The 20,451-nt window shown below is 41.7% G+C and overlaps 2 protein-coding genes across 6 annotated transcripts in view; both read right to left on the bottom strand.

The window, feature by feature from the left end:
- The window catches only part of atp9b (ATPase phospholipid transporting 9B), a 47,741-nt gene extending 38,530 nt beyond the window's left edge, over positions 1-9,211 (bottom strand). For 4 of the 5 annotated variants that reach the window (XM_085445452.1, XM_085445450.1, XM_085445451.1 and 1 more), the window contains exon 1: positions 9,123-9,211. In XM_085445452.1, coding sequence (XP_085301578.1) covers positions 9,123-9,202 — 80 coding nt within the window. In that variant the 5' untranslated portion in view covers positions 9,203-9,211. Of the gene's footprint in view, positions 1-8,616; positions 8,689-9,122 lie in introns of all 5 variants that reach the window. The other variant, XM_085445453.1, reaches the window with a different exon arrangement.
- Positions 9,212-10,122: 911 nt separating this feature from the next.
- Positions 10,123-20,002, bottom strand: sall3b (spalt-like transcription factor 3b). Its single transcript, XM_085446287.1, has 4 exons — positions 19,113-20,002; positions 12,318-15,269; positions 11,903-12,234; positions 10,123-10,972 (listed from the first exon to the last, which is right to left on the bottom strand). Exons 1-4 carry the CDS (start codon positions 19,192-19,194, stop codon positions 10,580-10,582), a joined length of 3,759 nt encoding a protein of 1,252 aa, XP_085302413.1. The 5' UTR covers positions 19,195-20,002; the 3' UTR covers positions 10,123-10,579.
- Positions 20,003-20,451: the final 449 nt, after the last annotated feature.

Raw genomic sequence — 20,451 nt, forward strand, 5'->3', positions numbered from 1 at the left:
TTCTTTTGATTACAGAAGTGAAAACATACAAAGAAACCAAATGTTCAAAACCACCAGAACAGTTCACTCCAAACACCATTTGTACTTCTTTATTTTTGACCTTTGATTCTTTTCACACTTTTTCCCCTTCATGGTGAACTCTGCTGTCAATCCATTGTTTGTTCAAGCAAATCTTTCAATCAATCAGCACACATCCTGTGCATAGCATCACCACCTTCAGAGTAAGCAGTGGTTTTTTTTGGTTTTTTTAGAGCACTGCATCCAAGGACACTTGCATTGGTCACATACCCCAAATCCTTCCCTTCATAGCCAAAGACCCAGCTATGCCAAGTCTGAACCTGATGAGCAGAACAGTCGATACAGGTACACAGATTTCTCAAGTTATAACTAAACAAACACTGATTGAATGACAATATGCAGGGAGATGAACTGTTAAAGAGGATAAGAAAAAAAAGACTGTTTTAGACAGATCTATAAACATAAAGGTAGTAGTGTTAAGCTGTAAATATTGTGCTCAAAGCTTTGAGTCATATGATCTGGGAAATGTTTCACTGTTACCAAAATGTGCGATATGTTTACACACCATTCGAACTTGCTAAAAAAAAAAAAAGTGGATTATTAGCCAGTGTTTCTTGCGATGGAACACCCACATCTGATTACATAATAACTCAAGCCTGTGGGAAACGTGGGCTGCTTTGTAAAAATGTTTTCTGCCTCTCCGGTGCAGCGTTGACGGTGTTGCCAACAGTTGCTCAGAGTGTCAGTGGGAAAGCATTCTCCATCAGCTTCAGGACAAATGCTTTGGAACAGTTTGAGAAAATCAGCTCTCATCATTCCTCTACAGCAGTAGTTCCCAAACTACCGTACGCGTACCCTCGGGGGTACGCAAGTGGCTGTAGGGGTTACGCGTGGGTTGGGGTTGGAGTGGGGATCAAAAGTTTTAAAAGCCGAAATTTGCGCTAATGCAGTTTTTTTTTGCCTGTCAAATACATGACTATATACCACCAGGGCTCTAGAGTGCGACCAATTTGGTCGCAAATGCAACCAAATTTTTCAGTGGTGCGACTAAAAAAAAATAATTTGGTTGCACCTGTGCGACCAACTGTTCGGGTAGCAAAAAAATAAAATAAAATAAAATCTGCAACCTTCCCTGTGGTCAACAACAGACACATTATGCCCCTATCATGGACTAAACCAATCAGAGATAGTCAGGGGCGGGACCTCTCTGATTGGCCGTGGTCCAGTTGAAAGTGCAGGTGGAAGTGGGAGGTGAGTAGCTTGAATAAAGCGATATCAATTCATTAAATCCTGAATCGACTTTTAAACATAACTGTGTTTTGCCAGAAACGCCAGATTCTCAGATTAAAGCTCACAAAACCATTTCAACAACAACCAAACAGCAGATGAGAGCAGGTACACGGACTCCACACAAAGACGTAAACACAGAGGACCGACGCTTCGTCTTTCTCGGCTTTCTCACCCGACGGCCCGTAGACGGACACGCTGTCGGAGCTCAGCAATCCTGATGCGTCCGGTCCGCGCTGTGTTTACGTCTTTTTGCGCTGATTCTGAGCTGCAGGTTTTGTCTCTCCAGCCAAAATCCACCGAGCCAGTAGCAAAAGAAGCAGCAAACTGCGCTTCACATCTGATCAATGTCGTCATGAATTTTGCTGTTTTGCTTCCACGACTATTAAAATCACACTTCATGCACAGCTAGCTCTCTCTCTCTCTCTCTCTGTACTTCAAGAACAGTTTCCGTCTCCAATCTCTGTTTTCTGTATTATTCATTGGCTTATTACCCACCAGTCTACTGTTGTTTACAGCGCTGTGGCTGCTGTCTTTTTCTTTTCTTTTTCACTTAAATGACCTCGGACAAGAAAGCCTATTTTTTCTGTTGTTCAATACTGAAGAAATTTAAACTTTATATGCAGAACATTGTAGAATATTTTTAAGGTTATCTGCTATAAAAAGCCAGACCAGGAAAATCTCCTTCATGTTTTTCTGTTTTATTCTCAGTTACTTTCACACAAAGGCATCTGCTGTGATGTTCACAATTCTGATGAAGTCAGTGCTGATAAATGATCAGAGTTATAATATTTCTGACTGAGGCAAAGTTGAATCGAATCGGGACTTTGAAAACCGGAATCGAATGGATTGTAGAAATCAGTGATGATACCCAGCCCTAGTGAGCAGCCTAGGCACGACAGACGTGGATGTAGCTGTAATAGGAAAATAACTATTGCTAACTTTTCTGTTAAGGCCTGATCCTTCTGAAATTCATAGCCAGTGCTCTGACACGGTGTCATCAATCTTTGAATGCTGAAAAAGCACAGTGTATCCAGAAAAACACTTTATATTATATCAATTATTAGAAAATTTGTGTGCGCCTAACTTTTGTGCCGGTACGCCTAACTTTAAAAAGTTAGGCGTACCGGTACGCCCATGGCAAAAAGTTAGTCTAGAGCCCTGACCACCCTCTGGTGTTCAGCAAAAAAATAGCTCTGACAAAATACATGGGCGTGATTTGCCCAAATGACTGACACCTAACAGTTGAAGTTGCCTCCAAGCATTCAGTGCAGCGCGAAAATGGACAAGTGGTTAACAAGAAAAAAAGGCCCTACCACAGAGACACCGGCCACAACAACCAATAAGCTCATATCTGAAGATGCATTTTCCAGTGACCGCACAGGTGATTGTTCAACAACAATGTGTTCGTCAGATTTGGATGCTAGCAGTGCTAGCAGGGATGTATCTGTGGTTACTAGCCAAGTGGCTAGCATAGCTGGAGCCAGCCATGTGGAAAGTGATGAAGTGTCTGATGCGGAGCGTCAAAGTGGGAGAAAGCATGACAGCACGGACTGTAACACAACCTCATCAAAGAAGCGCAAATATGATGACAATTATATTTCGCTGGGGTTTACGTGTATAAATATTGGTGGATTTCCCCGGCCACAGTGTGTTATTTGTGCAAAAGTATTGTCTCAGAACTCAATGAAACCTTCACTTTTGCGCAGACATTTAGAGACAAATCATCCCCATTTGAAAAATAAACCAAGGGAATATTTTGAGCGACAGCTAAAATCACTTTCAACAAGTAAAACCTGCATTCAGGTGCCAGATCTTATGAATAAAAACAGACTACAAGCATCTTACATGGTCAGTTACAGAGTGGCTAAAAACAACAAACCCCACACTATTGTGGAGGACCTCATTCTCCCTGCTGCTTTAGATATGGTAGGGACAATGTTGGGGGAAAAGGCAAAAAAGACGATACAGTCCATTCCATCATCAAACAATACTGTCTTACGGCGCATCAATGCAATGTCAGAAAATGTTTTACAGCAGCTACTTCTGCGCATACGCCACAGTGAATGTTATGCAATACAGCTAGATGAGTCCACGGATGTGGCTGGCCTGGCGCATCTTCTCGTATATGTGCGCTACATTCATGAAGGAACCATCAAGGAGGACATGCTGTTCTGTAAACCGCTGGAACAAAGGACAACTGCCGCAGATATTTTTCAAAAGCTGGACACATTCATGAACACACATGGACTCGTGTGGGACAGATGTGTTGGCATCTGTACTGATGGCGCACGGGCCATGACTGGGAGACACGGAGGTGTGGTTTCGCGTGTGCAAGCAGTCGCGCCAGATGCCTCCTGGGTACACTGCAGCATCCACCGAGAGGCTCTTGCTGCAAAGGGAATACCTGTCCGTTTGAAACATGTTTTGGACACGAGTGTAAAAATGGTTAACTTTGTGAAAGCCAGGCCGCTGAACTCCCGCTTATTTGCTGCGTTGTGCAATGAGATGGGCAGCGAGCATGAGACATTATTACTCCACACAGAGGTTCGCTGGCTATCTAGAGGGAAAGTGCTGACCCGTTTCTTTGAGTTGAGGGATGAACTTAAAGTTTTCTTCAGTAACCATCCCTTTGAGCTGTCTGAACATTTGCATGATGAAGAGTACCTTACCTGCCTGGCTTATCTGTGTGATATATTTTCTCGTCTGAACGAGCTCAATCTTGGATTACAAGGCGTTTCTGCAACTATATTCAATGTTCAAGATAAAGTTGAGGCCATGATAAAGAAGTTAAACCTTTGGAAGAACTGCTTGGATACAAACAACACTGAAGTCTTTCCTGTGCTGCATGATTTTCTGTGCTCTAATGATCTCACACTATCTAAAAGTGTAAAGCGCGAATGTAACGTGCACCTTGAGGAGCTGGCGTTGCAGTTACGCCGATACTTCCCAGAGACGGACGGCTCAAATGATTGGATACGTCACCCGTTCACCGCCGTGCCTACTTCGTTATCACCGTCTGACCAGGAGAGCCTAATTGAAATCGCCACAGATGGATCTCTAAAAGTTGAACACGCTCAAAAGAACCTGGCGGATTTCTGGATAGGGCTGCGCACTGAACAGCCCGCGCTGGCTAAGCGCGCTGTCAAGACTGATGCCTTTCGCCACCACATACTTATGCGAAAAGGGATTTTCTGCTTTAACAAACATGAAAACAAAATACAGAGCAAGACTTTGTGTGGAAAACGATTTAAGACTCAGCCTTTCCCAAATTGAGCCAAACATTGAAGAGCTGTGTGCCTCTGCTCAAGCACATCCATCACATTAAATAAAGTTCTGTTTAATGAAAGTTCATGGCCTTTATGCTCCCGACAAAAAAGTGAATTCTAATAAATCCTTTGATACACTGCTAGTATTAAGTAGTAAAGTTTGTTATTAAAACTCTGTCATTACTAAAAAATATTGATAAATTCATTTGGTGGTGAGAAATAATCGACTGTGCAGTATTTATCTTTATGCATGCGATATTGCAATGTATTTATAGACACTAATTAAGAGTCGTTCGTAGTAGGGGGTATGCGGCTGAGGGTGACATGTCTCAAGGGGTACGTGGCTGGAAAAAGTTTGGGAAGCACTGCTCTACAGGGATCAATAAACTGCCACATTAATTTCATCACTATCATGAGAAACGAGTTCAGCGTGGCAGAGGATTTTCCCAGGAAGTCCAAGTTTAAATGTACTTTTAGCCATAGTAGGAGATATAGTAAAATTAGACACAACTTACAGTTCTTAGAAACAAAGTGGGATTTATTGTCCTGTCCTGAATCCCTGCCCTCGTGGCAACATAGCCGTTTGCGTTTTTACACTGGTGTGCACTGGTGTTTCTGCTTCGATGCACTTCAAGTGAAACTAAGCTCTTTATTTTAGACTTGGTGCTGACAAATTTAGAGAAATAGACTCAGTCTAACATGAACTGCCAGAGCTACACTGGCAGAATACAAGCCATTTTATCGGCATAATAAGCAAGCTAGATACAACTCTACCATTTTTCTTTCAGTGAGGTACCATCCCCTCACCCTTCGAGTCAGTCACAGCAGATAGATGCCCCTTGCTGGTTCTGCTGGATATCTGTTCCTATTAAAAAGGAGTTCTACCTTCCTACTGTCGCCAAGTGTTAACCATAAGGGATCTGATTGGTGGGGTTTTATTTGTAATATCATATGGTTTTTTACCCTTGAATGTAAATGCCTTGAGGAGATTACTGTTGTGAACTGCAACTACAGGGAGTGCAGAATTATTAGGCAAGTTGTATTTTTGAGGAATAATTTTATTATTGAACAACAACCATGTTCTCAATGAACCCAAAAAACTCATTAATATCAAAGCTGAATGTTTTTGGAAGTAGTTTTTAGTTTTAGCTATTTTAGGGGGATATCTGTGTGTGCAGGTGACTGTTACTGTGCATAATTATTAGGCAACTCAACAAAAAACAAATATATACCCATTTCAATTATTTATTTTTACCAGTGAAACCAATATAACATCTCCACATTCACAAATATACATTTCTGACATTCAAAAACAAATCAGCGACCAATATAGCCACCTTTCTTTGCAAGGACACTCAAAAGCCTGCCATCCATGGATTCTGTCAGTGTTTTGATCTGTTCACCATCAACATTGCGTGCAGCAGCAACCACAGCCTCCCAGACACTGTTCAGAGAGGTGTACTGTTTTCCCTCCTTGTAAATCTCACATTTGATGATGGACCACAGGTTCTCAATGGGGTTCAGATCATGTGAACAAGGAGGCCATGTCATTAGTTTTTCTTCTTTTATACCCTTTCTTGCCAGCCACGCTGTGGAGTACTTGGACGCGTGTGATGGAGCATTGTCCTGCATGAAAATCATGTTTTTCTTGAAGGATGCAGACTTCTTCCTGTACCACTGCTTGAAGAAGGTGTCTTCCAGAAACTGGCAGTAGGACTGGGAGTTGAGCTTGACTCCATCCTCAACCCGAAAAGGCCCCACAAGCTCATCTTTGATGATACCAGCCCAAACCAGTACTCCACCTCCACCTTGCTGGCGTCTGAGTCGGACTGGAGCTCTCTGCCCTTTACCAATCCAGCCACGGGCCCATCCATCTGGCCCATCAAGACTCACTCTCATTTCATCAGTCCATAAAACCTTAGAAAAACCAGCCTTGAGATATTTCTTGGCCCAGTCTTGACGTTTCAGCTTGTGTGTCTTGTTCAGTGGTGGTCGTCTTTCAGCCTTTCTTACCTTGGCCATGTCTCTGAGTATTGCACACCTTGTGCTTTTGGGCACTCCAGTGATGTTGCAGCTCTGAAATATGGCCAAACTGGTGGCAAGTGGCATCTTGGCAGCTGCACGCTTGACTTTTCTCAGTTCATGGGCAGTTATTTTGCGCCTTGGTTTTTCCCACACGCTTCTTGCGACCCTGTTGACTATTTTGAATGAAAATGCACATCCCCTAACATGCTTAATTGGTAGTAGGCTTTCAAGCCTATACAGCTTGGAGTAAGACAACATGCGTGAAGAGGATGATGTAGACAAAATACTCATTTGCCTAATAATTCTGCACTCCTTGTATATAAAACTGAATACTTTTGCCTTTTAATATACTGCAGTTGAATTGCACATTACTACCACCCACTACAAAACACCTTTTACAGTTGCTGAGGTCTGTGATTTATGTGTGCACATGGGACAATACAATCCTTCTAAGGTTGTGCCACCTTCCACAATAATATGGGGTACATATTTTTACATTATAAAAATGTGTCATTAATGTGATATCAAGGATAGAGCTTAGTGCGAACAACAACAAGTGTAGCCCAGACATCTCTGACAGCAAGAGCCACATATCAGCCTCTGACGACATTTTAGAAACGAACTACTTCAACAGCCTCCAAAAAAAAAAAAAAAAAAAAAAAAAAAAAAAAAAAAAAAAAAAGCACAATGCTTTGCAGAATAAGCAAGAAAACTGTCTCTGCTAAAGGTGGAAACAAACTCGTTTCTCCACTTGAAGCAAAAAACACACCATCCAGTAAAACCAGGCTATGAAAGACGAGATAATAGCAGCTGGTGAGGAGTGACCCAAAAGTAAACAAATGACTCACTGGAGCACTCACTAGTTGCACTTCATATGACAGGAAGAGCTAGTGGAAAAGTAGGGTTTTAAGCAACTGGCTGATAAGTCTGACCCAAGACACAACATCCCCAAGTATAAAATATATTTTAATTTCAATACTGTGGAGGCTCCTGAGATGTTGCATGGTTTATTTGATTTAGTTATTGTTGAACTAAAGGATAAAGCATTTATGTTATAGTTTGACTTAAAATTCCCATTAAAAACACTACCTAGGCCACTTTTTTTTTTTGCTTACAGTTGATTTAAACTGTGTTGCTACATATAATGTTTTGTCACTGTTATTGCATTGTAATGTTAGTGCTGCTGTTGACACCTCGGAGCAACAAGTTTCAGACTTTGATTTAGGCAGTCTGTCATCAATGACTGAAGCTCACTGAAAAAGAAGGCTGGAAAATTCTGTTTACTTTGTTTGATGAATGATAAATTGACCTGTACCCTTAACCTGTACCCTCAGTAAACACTTTACTGACCCATTTATGGTTTCACTTAAGTTTTAATCCTTTCCACCACAACTTGATGTTTTTTGTAAAACGTGGTCCCTATTAGTGTAAAAAAAAAAAAAAAAAAAAAGAAATAAGATAAAGATAAAGCAGTCTTTTCACTACGGCATACCTGTCTTGTATTAGCAAGCAGTACCTCTCTGTTTCTCAGCCCATAAGGCATCTTAAACTGCTAAACCATCATGTACTACTAGAAAACCTTTAGTTTAGCTTTAGATTTTTATACAAGTCCCTGTTTTGATTACTTGATTACAGTGGTGTACAGCACTCAAAAATCTACCATAGGAATTCAACTAGGTTGTAATCTTGTGTTATTGAAACTATAACATTCTAATACTCATTAAACTAACCAGCCAATCCTTGTGCCCTATGGGTGGAGGCATTGTCATCCTAAAGAAGATCACTAGATGTTTTTCACCACAGGAAGAAGAGAAAATTTTTATTATTTTTGCCGTGACCAAAGGAGACAAGTGGACGTGAAACATACTAGGACATTTTCTACTTAAATCTTAACTTGGCCACCAAATTCTAACCCTGCAGGGGTCGAGGTTTTACCTTCCACCTTTAATTAGCCACTTGCCTATACGTTAACATGACCCAAAGCTATTTGCTGTGGATGCTCTTGAACTACAAGTACCTTGTTATGCGCCTACTTCGCTTCCTGTCCATTCCTCACCCTGAGGACTGTGTTAGCTCATCTTCCTCCATTCTGAAAGATGAGCAAGATGGTGAATCACGACTACAGAAAGTAACTATCTTCATATATCATGTGACGTAGTACGCCAGCACAGCTATCATGTGACTTTAAATGAAAAGCCCGAGGGAACACAGCAGATAACTATCACTAACATATGCTACACTGACAGGCTGAATTATGGAACTTGTAAAAAAGCAAAAGCACATATTGCGCAGGTTTCTAGCTTTACCTGGGGCGGTGTGATAAAATCAAACAGCTGTCAAAGCAGAAACCGCTAATGAGCTGTCAACAGCACTACTAGCAAAACAAGCTAACAAGCACGACCCCCGTACACAGATCCGAGCCCCGGGAAGCAAAAGCAAAGCAAAAACACATAAACGTGTCAGACAACAAGACTGTCGCTTTAGTGCGAGACAGAAAAAACAGCTCAGCTACCCCGTCCATACCTTGAAAGCCTGGCTGAGTTGTAATACGGGATTCTCTTCGAGTTCTTCCGCACCGGATTTAACGGGATGCTGTCAGCCATCTTGGCTGGGCAGTACCTATGCGATGCCACGCAAAAAGCGTAGGGATTTGTGCTGCATTCGCGTGGCATTTAAAAATGTCGTAGTGATGAATGTCAAGCCAGGAAAAAATTGCTTCACTAATTTAAGATTAGAGAGCACAAACTGGGTGGGCGGGGGGTTCATCTCACGCAACGCTTGTTTTGCGCAGCGTGTGTGCAAAAAAAAATAAATAAATAAATAAAAATAAACAAAGTGGGCTTTTTCTGAATGTAGCAATGCGAAAACTGCGCTTTCAAGATGTAACCGAAGGTTGCACGCGGATTTAATCAGTGTAGTGAAATAATAAATATAGCTTACGCTAAAATAAGACTTTGGAGGATGATACGATACCTTTAATAGGTGGTATATTTTGCATTTTGCATATGATTTTGAAATTATTTGAGAAGCAGCTGTTCTAATCCGAATTTATAGAAACTACTTAACAAAATATACGCCTTTATTTTGTTCCTAAAGTTTTGATTTGAAACTGGCTGACATGGTCTCCCTTTATGAAATCTAGTGTTGACTGCTGACTTACTTTTCTGTTATTTTCTTTGATTTAAATAATTACAGATAACACAACTCATTGACCTGTTTAAATACTACAATTATTATTATTATTATTATTATTATTACTGATGGTTGTTTTTAGATTTAATTGAAAACTTCAGACGTAGCTTTGCAGTTCTACTAAAATGATAAAATATAGTCAAGCTAAAGAATCAATTTGTTAAAGCTGTTAGTTTATGAGGGCCATTTTATTGTTTGCCAAAAAAAAAAATCCTTGCTGAAAGAGATAAAAGTAAATGAAAAAGCTTATTCTTGGCTGTGATTTCTAAGCAAAAAAAAAAGTGCTGTAATAACTAAGGAGTGTCACATATAGATCTGAACATACAGGTGGTGTGTTCTGATTTTTATTCGGTCCGACTGTTGTTTAAGAAAGACAATTTCTCACCATAACACTGACAACGTATCTTTTCAGTTCATAGATGTGGATGTTCACGAGCATATTTTGTGCTTTGCTCTCACTGTAGCAGCAGCGGGCAGGTGTCCAGAGGAGAAAGCAGACTCTTTGCATTATTGATTATCGGACATATGTTCCCTTCTTCAGAGCAACCATACATCTAAGGAATTGTCAATTACAGTATGAGTTGAACAACTTCTTTACTGTGTAGAAAAACACATTCACAAATGACTGCAAAGTAAAATAGCAAAATGTGAATAACCTACTATTCTCTGTTGAGTCATAAAAAGTTCTTTTTCAAGTCTATATATAATACATAAGAACAAACAAGGTGTTTTACAAATATTTTAATGTCCATAATAACTTGCATAATTTCACAACGTTTGTCTTTTTTTCAATTGATTCCAATTTCTTTACTGTCATCAATCAGCAGAGAAAAATGTCTGTTGTTTCCCAGGTCGATGCCTGTCTTGGTTAGACTGGTAATTGGACCTCCTGCGGTGCTCACTCTGTCCATGCCTGCCGAGAGGGGGTGAAGCTGAGGGATGCCTCTGTTCTGGATCACCGAGATCTCGTTGTTCTTCATGGCCAAGCTGTTGGTGATAGCTGTCGCGTAACGGTTCCAGAATCCTGGGTCTACATTCATGGCTCGAGCTGCCAGGTCCTTCTGAAACATCTCTCCAAACTTCACTGCCTCTCCACCCAGCAAAGCCATGGGGTTGTCCACAGAAAGCCGCCGGCCTCTCCTTGCCGGTGCATTGTTCCACATGTGAGTTCCCATATGAACCTGAAAATGGCATTTAAAGTGTTATGTGGTAATCTTTTTCAAAATACAAACATAGTTATATATCACCTATAGGACAGCTGACAGTTTATTCATGTTAGATCTTTTGATTTTTTTCAAACACACCCTGATGGTTCAAATACATTTATTTAAACGTCATTTTTAGGCTCTGACAAAATAAAAGTTTGAACAGCAAGTTTTTATCGTTTGATCCAGAATCGATTTGTTGATTAATAATTAATCAGAAACCTTTCTGATTATTCAATACTGTAAAATATTTGTTTGTTTTTGGACAAAAACAAACATTATGAAGGTGCAATCTGGGGTTCTAAGGAATTCTAATGGGAATTACTTTTGATACTTCTTAACATTTAAGAAGTAAAAGTAATAATCAGTTATGATTTTTAAGATCCAAGTGGTGAATAGCAGAGATTTTGTCAGTGTTAGTATGATGTTGCACTAAATGATGAACAAAGTTTTAATCCTACAGAAACCTGTATAGTCTAAGCAGTCTTTTATTTTGAAAGGTGCATGATTTAAGCTTCCATCGATATGCTTCCTAATTCGCGTTAATGGATTCTTATAAGCAAAGATACCATGTAGAGAAGAATATGTATGCTTGGTAAATGTTCTGTTTTCGTTTAGTTCATCTGTCTCTGTTTTTCAATATGGACTGTTTTACTTTTAGACACATTTGAACAAGAGATCCTCTGAATGCTTTGTTTCTCTAAAACTGAAACCAGGTTCTTGGTCTAAAGGATTCCCGTCCTGCAGGAAGTCTTGTCTTATCCAATATTCACCACAGTAAAATGAGTCCTGGTTCACCTACTGTGCACTTTTTAAAACTTAATAGCAATAGGGAACAGTTTTCCTTGATAAGGTCCTAACACAACACAACACAACACACCAGAAAAAACATCAGTTTTTATCTACCTTCAGATTGCCTTTTGTGGTGAAAGCTCTACCACAGATCGAGCAGATAAACGGTTTCTCTCCGGTGTGAGTCCGCTCGTGGATCTGCAGGGCGCTGGCTGAGGAGAAGTTCTTCCCACAGACATTGCAGTTGTGCTGCTTTGGGGTTCGCCGAGGAGGCGCAGGGCCTAGCAGGGAGGTCATACCTGGGCTACCAACTGACGGATACGCTGGGGTGATGTGGATGCTAAACGGAGGATGGTGCCCTTCCATCGGGGTGCTCGGTTGACTGTGACCATTCACCTCAGTTTTTATCAAGCCCGATGAAGTGCTGGTAATCAGGCTTGGAATACCTGCAGTATAAAGTTATCTTTACAAAACTAAACTGTTTTTTAAGGTTATTATAATAAACATTTACATGGCATTTTTAGCTTACCTCTCTCTCTGCTCAGCTGGAATGACATACTGTAAGGCATCTCCTCTTTCACACATAGTTTGCCGGGCTGTGTTCCTCTCGGCTCTTGGGCAGCTGCTGGTGCAGAGGCAGGAGACTCAAATTGCTCTCTCTTCACTGAGGCTGCCAAAGGCTCCTGGGATTCTGGCCTGCTGTTGTCAACTGCCGGTGATTTGATCGTCATGCTTTCTGAGTTGCTTTGAAAGGGAGACGCTGATACACAAGGCGAACAGGAGGACTCGGACACATGTGGGCTGTTTTCACTACAGTTCTCCACCCTTTTCTCTGATAAAGCGCCTTCAATATTGAGCTGGCTGCTGTCTTTAAAACCATTAATTAGGGGTTTTGTACCAAATGACTGGTTTAGGCTTACAGCAGAGTCAATCATTCTCATTTGTCTCTCCAGAGCTGCTATACTTGACACAATGGCTAAAGACTTGGGGGGAGAATTACAATCAGAGATTAAGGGTTTAGATGTATATGCGCCTTCCTCCATATTTTCCACTTCCTCTTCACCATCCTCATTATCCTCTTCCATTGAAATATCATCAATGAGGTCATTGCCATTGCTGCTCAGGCTGTCAAAGTTGTTCTCATTGAAAGACACGTTGCTGTCCACCTCCTGCAGCCCGTCCACCGCGGCTGACTCTGAAATCTGACCAACCATGTGCATGCGGATATGCTGCTGAAGAACAACAGCATTGGTGAACTTCTTCTGACAAATGGGACACGAGTGTTGCACCTGCACTGGGAGAGTTTCTCGGTGAACGCCAATGTGAGTCTTCAGGTTTCCTTTGGTGGTGAAAGCCCTGCCGCACACTTTGCATTTAAAGGGTCTTTCGCCTGTGTGGATGCGATAGTGCATCTTGAGCGCGCTCTGACAGCTGAGGACACGGTGACAGAGGACACACTGGTTGGGATCTGTAATCTTTTTGTCAATATTCTCCACCAGCTGCTGAAGCTTTGAGGTCTCAGATGTTTGCATAGAATCCAGGAGGCCACACGATGGGAGTCTTATTTCGTCTGAGTTTAATGAGAGAGAAGGAGAGTTGGAGGCAGGAGATGCTGAGGCGATGGGTTCAGGTGTGGTGGTCACAGATGGGATGGTGGTGCTGGTTGTTTCAGAGGCAAGGTTGGGTCTCAGATTACTGGTGCAGCTCTGGGGCAGGTGCACCCCCTCTGTTTTCAGCACACTGGAGGCTTCTAAAACGGGAGAGAAACGAGCCTCGCTGCCTCTGTGGTTAGGTGACACAGATACACATTCACCAGGAGCTGGCTCATAGGAAGATTTAACAGATGGTGTTACACTTACAGGGTCATTTGAGCCGCCGATACTAGTAATAGTGGAGGAAAGCGGAAGACCCAGAGTGGCTGGCAGAGTTGCTACAACCGGCTTGCTATCCAGCCAGGAGGAGACAGGTTTTTCTGGAGGGATGGACATTCCATAGGGAATCCCAGAACTTGTTGGCACATTATCCAGATATTCTGGCACTGGGAAGGGGTTCATCTGAATATGAGGATACTTCTCTTTGTGCCGTTGAAAGTGCACCTTTAAGTTCCCCTTTGTAGAAAATCGGTTGCCGCAGATGTTGCATTTGAAGGGCCGCTCTCCTGTATGGGAGCGCAGGTGGATCTGCAGAGCACTGTCGCTGCCAAACACTTTGGCACAGAACCTGCATTTATGCTTGAAGAAGGGCTCCTCTGGGCTGGGCTTCGTTTCGAACAAGGACACATTAGGCAGTTTCGCTTTCCTGTGCTTCATCAAGGCTGCGAGAGGGTCAAGTGCATTAGCTGTGGCGGCAATGCTAGCCAGGGGATTGGGAAAAATGACGCTGCTGGGGGGGCTCTGAGGTAGAAATGGCAGGCTAGAAGAAGAGCTGAGTAGACTGCTCTGTGCCAGCGAAATGGGGCTGGAGGAGCTCAGTGTCTGAGTACTGCTAACACTGCTGGTGTGTGAGCCTGTGTAAGGAGGCAGCAACGTGGAGATGCTGCTGCTGCTGCAGCTGGAGAGAGATGGGGTCGTGTTTTCTGAGGAGGCTGAGGTACATGTGACATCCTTAAATGTGGGCTGTCCACATATAGTTTGTGAGGGCAGGGTTTGCGACTTTTCAAGCACAGAAGACAAAGAAACAGCCGCCTGTCCGTTAATGGCGGAGGGAATCGTTCCTGACAGTGGCAGGACGGGAGGAGGGATGATGCCTTGTGAGGGGAAAGGGTTAGGAGCCAAAGACAGGGACCTGGAGACTGGGTTTAATGCTGCTTGTGTTGGTTGTCTGTTCATGACAGCTACCTGGCTGCAGATCTGCTCTATAAGCTGCAGCTGGTGGACCTGTTGTTGCTGCAGAGCTAGCAGGTGTTCCAGGATCACCGGGATAGCTGCTGAAGCTGCCTTCCCTCCTGGACCGCTGCTATTGATCCCCTGGGAAAACTGGGCAACAGCCACCCTGGTGCTGTGAAGGATCTCAAGTGTCACGTTGGTGCTCGGCATGCTGTAGCTGGCAGCTGCAGACATCTGGGAAGGAGTGGACTCAGCTGAATCCGGGGGATGGGGGCTAGGCGTTGTAGTGTATTTGTCCTGTGGGCAATGTTCAAGCTCCATAGCTTCATCCCGCTCCCTCCCTTCCTCCAAATTATCCAGACTGTCGTTGTCATTCACCAGTGTTTCTCCCAGCTCAAAGCCGGCATCCGTGGACTCTGCAGCAGATGAGTCACTGGACGCTACGCTGGGAACTGGAGACGGCCCGACAGGAGATTCCTCCGGTGCAGGCATCCCCTCGCTGTCCTTCACTATCAGCACCAAGGGATCCTCAGTGCAGACTTTGTGGTGCTCTAACAGTTCGGTCCAAGTGAAGAACTGAGCACAGCATTTATCACAGATGTGTGTTTCCTCACTGTCTTCATTGGCCTTCTCTCGCTCCATGCCAGCCAAAATCCCTGAGAAGGAAAAAAAACAAGAGTAGAATGGGAAACTGATAACTGAATGTCCCGATGTTTCGTCGGTGGGACGAATTTTCTCTATATCACCTTTCACCTATGGTCCCTTCCCCCTCTCACTCGTGCGCACACACACACACACACACACACACACACACACACACACACACACACACACACACACACACACACAGCGGTGAGTCCATCTTTCCAATCTCGTGTTGTGCGGACAACCATTGTTTAACTCCACTGAACGTTGAAATCCACAAGACACCCTGCAGCGTCCAAAGATAACAAACATGTCAAGCTGAAACGGGACGGTTTGTCAAGGAATTATCTAAAACAAATTTAGATTAAACTGCATATGTGCCGTAAACGTTATGCACACACGTGCATTTGTATGTGAGAAGAAATTATGAACCACAGGAGGAAAGGTATGGGGCATTTTAAGGTTTATTTTTAATATAAAAAACTGCATTTAACCAAAGACCATGCTCAGCTACTTCAAAGTTTACAGCTGTGGAGTGTGTGTTCATTTTTAATGAGACGTGACTCTAAAAGACTGCTTTTAAGTGTCTGACAGAAGTTTTCAACTCACACTTAAAGTAAAATTAAAGTAAAAGTAAAGAGTGTGTGAAAACACATATTTGTCAAAATTTCTATTTGGAAAAAGTGAAGTGAATTAACCTAAACTTAAAAAAACTGTTGTAACATTTAATAATCTACACAACCTGAAACACATGTTATACCCTGATTGTTATTAAAACATCGTGTTCGCTCTCAGGGTCTGATAAATTTAATTGTCTTCTCAAATTTCTTCAGGAACACATCTGTGAATCTGCATCAGCAACACATATCTCTTTTTTATTTTTGTATTTCATGCATCTAAATACCAAAAATACAAAATACATATAAAAATAAAAATACTAAAAAATACCCTGACGTGAACAGGACGTAAGAGCGTGCCTTGTCGTCCTCGTTTCCAGACTTTTCCTGATGTATTTTCTCATATTTTAGCACAATTCTTTATTTTGAAATCTTCATTTCATTTTGCCCCGTTTCAGTAGCTGATATGTGACATTCCTTATGACAGGATTTCACACTTTATGATCACTGTTGCATCTGTTCAGGTTTTGCCCCATTAGGAAACAGACAGTAATGCCAGATGGGAAGTTTTGGGGAAATCACTACTGAATTATTGCACATATATCCGGGTATTGCTACACTAATTTAAGGATAACAATTTTTAAAAACTGACTATTTAGACGGATGGATATTTTCAGGGATTAGGAACGACTGTAATTGGATTTTGTTAACTGAGTATCTTTACAAACTTCCATTCTTGTAAGCATCACACGTTAAAGACACGTTCACAGGGACTGTCAGCGTTTTTTCCTTAAGCAAACTAAATGTGAATTTTAAATAATTTTAGATTGAAAGATGTGTGTTTGTGCTAAATTTGACACGAACGTGTGTCTGTGTGGCCCCATATGTGCACATAATTCGTGTGTGTGTGCACACGCATGTGTGTTTGTGTTTCCGACTTAAATCAATAAACTCCAATTATCACATTTCACCACCTAAAAGAATTACTCCCAGTGTGCTGGAGCTAAAAGCAGCCGGAGACGTCTGTTATATTTACAATTATACGAACACACTGAACAAATCCTCACGCAAACACGCAGAACAATGTCTGCATTAAGGAGGAAATTAGTTCACTAACCTATTATAGACATGTAGCTCCAAATGTGGCACGTCAGAGATTTTATAAAAAGAATTTTTTACAGACTTTTTTTCAGTTTAAGAAGTAAGAGTGTAACCAGAGCAGAGTAGAAAAATCTATTTGAAAGTCAAACTTGTCATGGGTAAATAATCAGAGTCCTTGCCTCACAAAGTGGGTGGTCTGAGGATCACCAGGGCGATTCAGCAAACACAGGAGTGAAAACACTTCCACTGTTTTAGCACAGGATTTTGTCTGCTCTCTGTAAGATTTACTTCCAATGAAAACAAAGAAAAGATCGGATTTGATTTAAACCTTTAAATATATTTCCAAATGTAATAACACGTGATGGGAATTTATTTAAAAATGTCACCCTCACTCAATCCATAATGTCAGGAACAGTAAACAGATTTATGTTGGTTTCTTGTGTGGTTTGGCGATGAGAGGAGAGAGGGGGAAAAAAATCATGAAGCTGCAGCTGAAAAGCAAACAGATTCGCAGCCCAGCATTAATGCTTCTGTGACTCTCTGCGCGACCTCTGGGTCGCAGAGGTCAATGGTTCAGATGTACTAATTGTATTGTGATCCAGACATGGACCACTTGCCCCTCTCAGGGTGATGCTGCCAAAGGTTAAGTCAGCAGGCTCAATCAAAGCCCAGCTCATAGTGGCGGAGCCCCCTGCTTGGCTGGAGGGCGGTGGGAGGGCCCGAGTCAGGAGGGCCTCTTCCACACTCGACACCTTTTCACAGCCACGCATAAAAACAAAGTCACATATAATTCAATGAAAAATACGCAACAAAAACGGCAATGATGATAAAAATTGCGATTCCACCAGTGAAGCTGATTTTTTCATTTACAGGCCTTTTACTTTTCAGGGTTATGCAAACAATAATAAAAAACCCTCCATCAACATTAACATAATTAAAATAAGTCAAATGAATGATATTACATCAGCATTATTTGGATGAATTTATATTTACGTCCCTGGTGGAATGTAAAAGTATTTCAGCTGATTCTGCACCAAATTGAGAGGCCAAAGATTAATTTTAAAATTCTGTTAAATTTCAGTAAACATTTTGGCCTCTTCCAGCAGTTTAAAGGTTGATTTACACTTAAAATATTAATGCTGATACAATTTAATGCTCAGCTTCTTTGTTGATTAAAAGGTTGAATAGGGATTTCCTGCAAGCACACCAGATTAAATCCTGACACTGAAAATATACAAGATAAGAGTTATAGTGTACTCTAACATGGGATGGTCATATGTTTTAATGATTTTGTTCTGTTTACAAATGATATGAAATGCGCTGATAATCCCTAGTCATTATTTTATTCGTGGACTTCCCTAATGTTATAATTAAAAACTTTAAATCAATATACATATATATTTAAAAAAGGGTCTTGACTTACTTAAACGTCTTACTTTATTAAGAAGCTTCTTTTAAGACTATTTCTATTTGATTTATAATATGAATGTTTATCATTAAAAGTTTAATAGTTGGCAGGAGGACTTTGCCCCCCAAATTAAAAAAATACAATAAAATAAAATATGAACATAATGTGAAACAAAATATAAGATTTCCGTGCGTTTCTTGCTTCATGTGGGGGTTTTGTTTCGGCGCAGTCCTTCACAGCAGGTCCTGTTTCTTCAACATTTAAACACCAAGCAAATAAACTATTACATTGAACTTGGTTCATAAAGAAAAATGTTAAAAGATTTCAGTCTACAGTTGCTACTCCATATTGTGTCAACATCTTCTCCAGCTGTTAAATCTCGACCTGCACGAGTCAAAGTAAAGTTAAAACTAAATGAAAAAAGCTTCCTTGTGATCAAATCATGAACTTTTTCGGATTTTATCTTTAAAAAGTTTCCCTAATGAGACTTGAAAGCTAAACAGTGTGATACAGAAATAATGCTAAAATAATAGGTGTGTTTCCGCAGAAAATGGTAAGTAAAATTGTTTAAATTAATTTGCATTCTATTTTATTTTACAAATTGCCTAAAAAGTTTTTTTTGTAACAGAATAAATCATTTTGAATAAACCGTCTAAGACGACAGTTCTTCTTCACGCAGCAGCCTAAAACCCCCCTGAAAAGTCGTCCAAAGCTCCCCGGACACTTACCATTATTGCAGAGCAGTCCGGTCTGTATCGCCTCCTCATCTGACTTGAGGTGCTGCGGCTTGGCTTGCTTTCGCCGGGACATGTTGATCTGTTTGTGCGCCTCGCTGCTGCCTTTCGCCGAATCATCTACAAGCAGCGAATGGGACGCTTCGTGGAGAGCGGGTTCGGTGAAATAAGAGATCGGAGGATGGTGTTGATGCCCGAGTGCAGATTGCGCATGTCAGTGTAATTATGATGGAGGAAGGATAATGCTTTTACGACTCTAGCTGCCTTTCGATGGGTGATTGGCTGCCGTCCAGCCAACTCACGGTAGATATGGAAATGAGGGATGGTGTTTAATAATAATTAGTTCACTTCCTGTCCGGTGTGCGGCTGATTTTACGCACATCTCCGAGCAGCCAACATGGTTTAGTCCGATCTGAACTCCTGAGAGTCTTAAGCGTTTTGGAACGGTCTTGGTTTTAACTCTGTGGTCAAATGCTGCATCTTTAGATAGTCCGTTTGAGTCTAAGATTGTTTTATTTCCTTTCTCAGCTCTTGGATTGGCTTAGACATTCCACTTTGAGTTGACTCCTCGGGAGGTGGATGGCTCGATGTCCCAGCTGAATCCCTCACACACACTCGCGGCAAAAGCGTAACACTAGCAGGAGCACCCTCAGAGAAAATAGGCTGAACACCTAAAACTGCCTCAAGCCCAGAATCAACGCGACGGAAGAGGTAACTCCCTAACAGATCAGATTTCGCAGGATTGGATACGTGCGTAAAGTCAAACTTTGTGCGTAAAAATCTCACTCAGGTCGTACGTAGATCCGATCTTGCACTGGTGACTATCGGAAGTGAGATCCCTGGTTTATCCGAGCTACCGGCGCTCTCCTTGTTGCCTCCGCCTCCGGTCCATCATTAGATGCCCTTCAGCCGCCTGCGATAGGCTACTGCCAGGATACCACAGGAGGTGTTGGAGCCCTTGCTTCATTTGTTACGACCTCCCACAATTTGGCGCCATAATAGACTGAAAAATGTGTCGGAGAAGAAATCCTCCCTCGAGTGAGCATCAGGGAAGTGTATAAGATAAACCCAGATGAGCTCAGTTTGAAAATAAAACTAGGCTGAATACACCTTTTTTGTAGCTTGTATATATGTTTTACCGGTTGGTTGACATAATAGCAGCCAATACAGACCAGAGTTTAAACTTAAATCCAGCTCAGTTATCGATAAATTAAAAAATCCTTTAAAAAAGAAAGTATGCAAGAGTATGAGGTGTATAATAAAATGTGTTTGAAACCCTTCCACAGACTGTAGCTATTTCAAAGCTGGGAGAAGAATGAAGCATACTTCAGCA

Source organism: Copadichromis virginalis, linkage group LG22, assembly GCF_057382275.1.
Source record: "Copadichromis virginalis isolate Kocher_CV1m ecotype Utaka linkage group LG22, C_Virginalis_male_GT1.1, whole genome shotgun sequence".
Taxonomy (NCBI): Eukaryota; Metazoa; Chordata; class Actinopteri; order Cichliformes; family Cichlidae; genus Copadichromis; species Copadichromis virginalis.

Bases quoted from the DNA above. Each gene is read 5' to 3' on its own strand.
- sall3b (XM_085446287.1), bottom strand. From the start codon at position 19,194: ATGTCCCGGCGAAAGCAAGCCAAGCCGCAGCACCTCAAGTCAGATGAG. The intron at 15,270-19,112 runs GTAAGTGTCCGG...TTTCCTTCTCAG, and splicing joins CGGACTGCTCTGCAATAATG to GGATTTTGGCTGGCATGGAG. The intron at 10,973-11,902 runs GTAGATAAAAAC...TGCCATTTTCAG, and splicing joins CCACAAAAGGCAATCTGAAG to GTTCATATGGGAACTCACAT.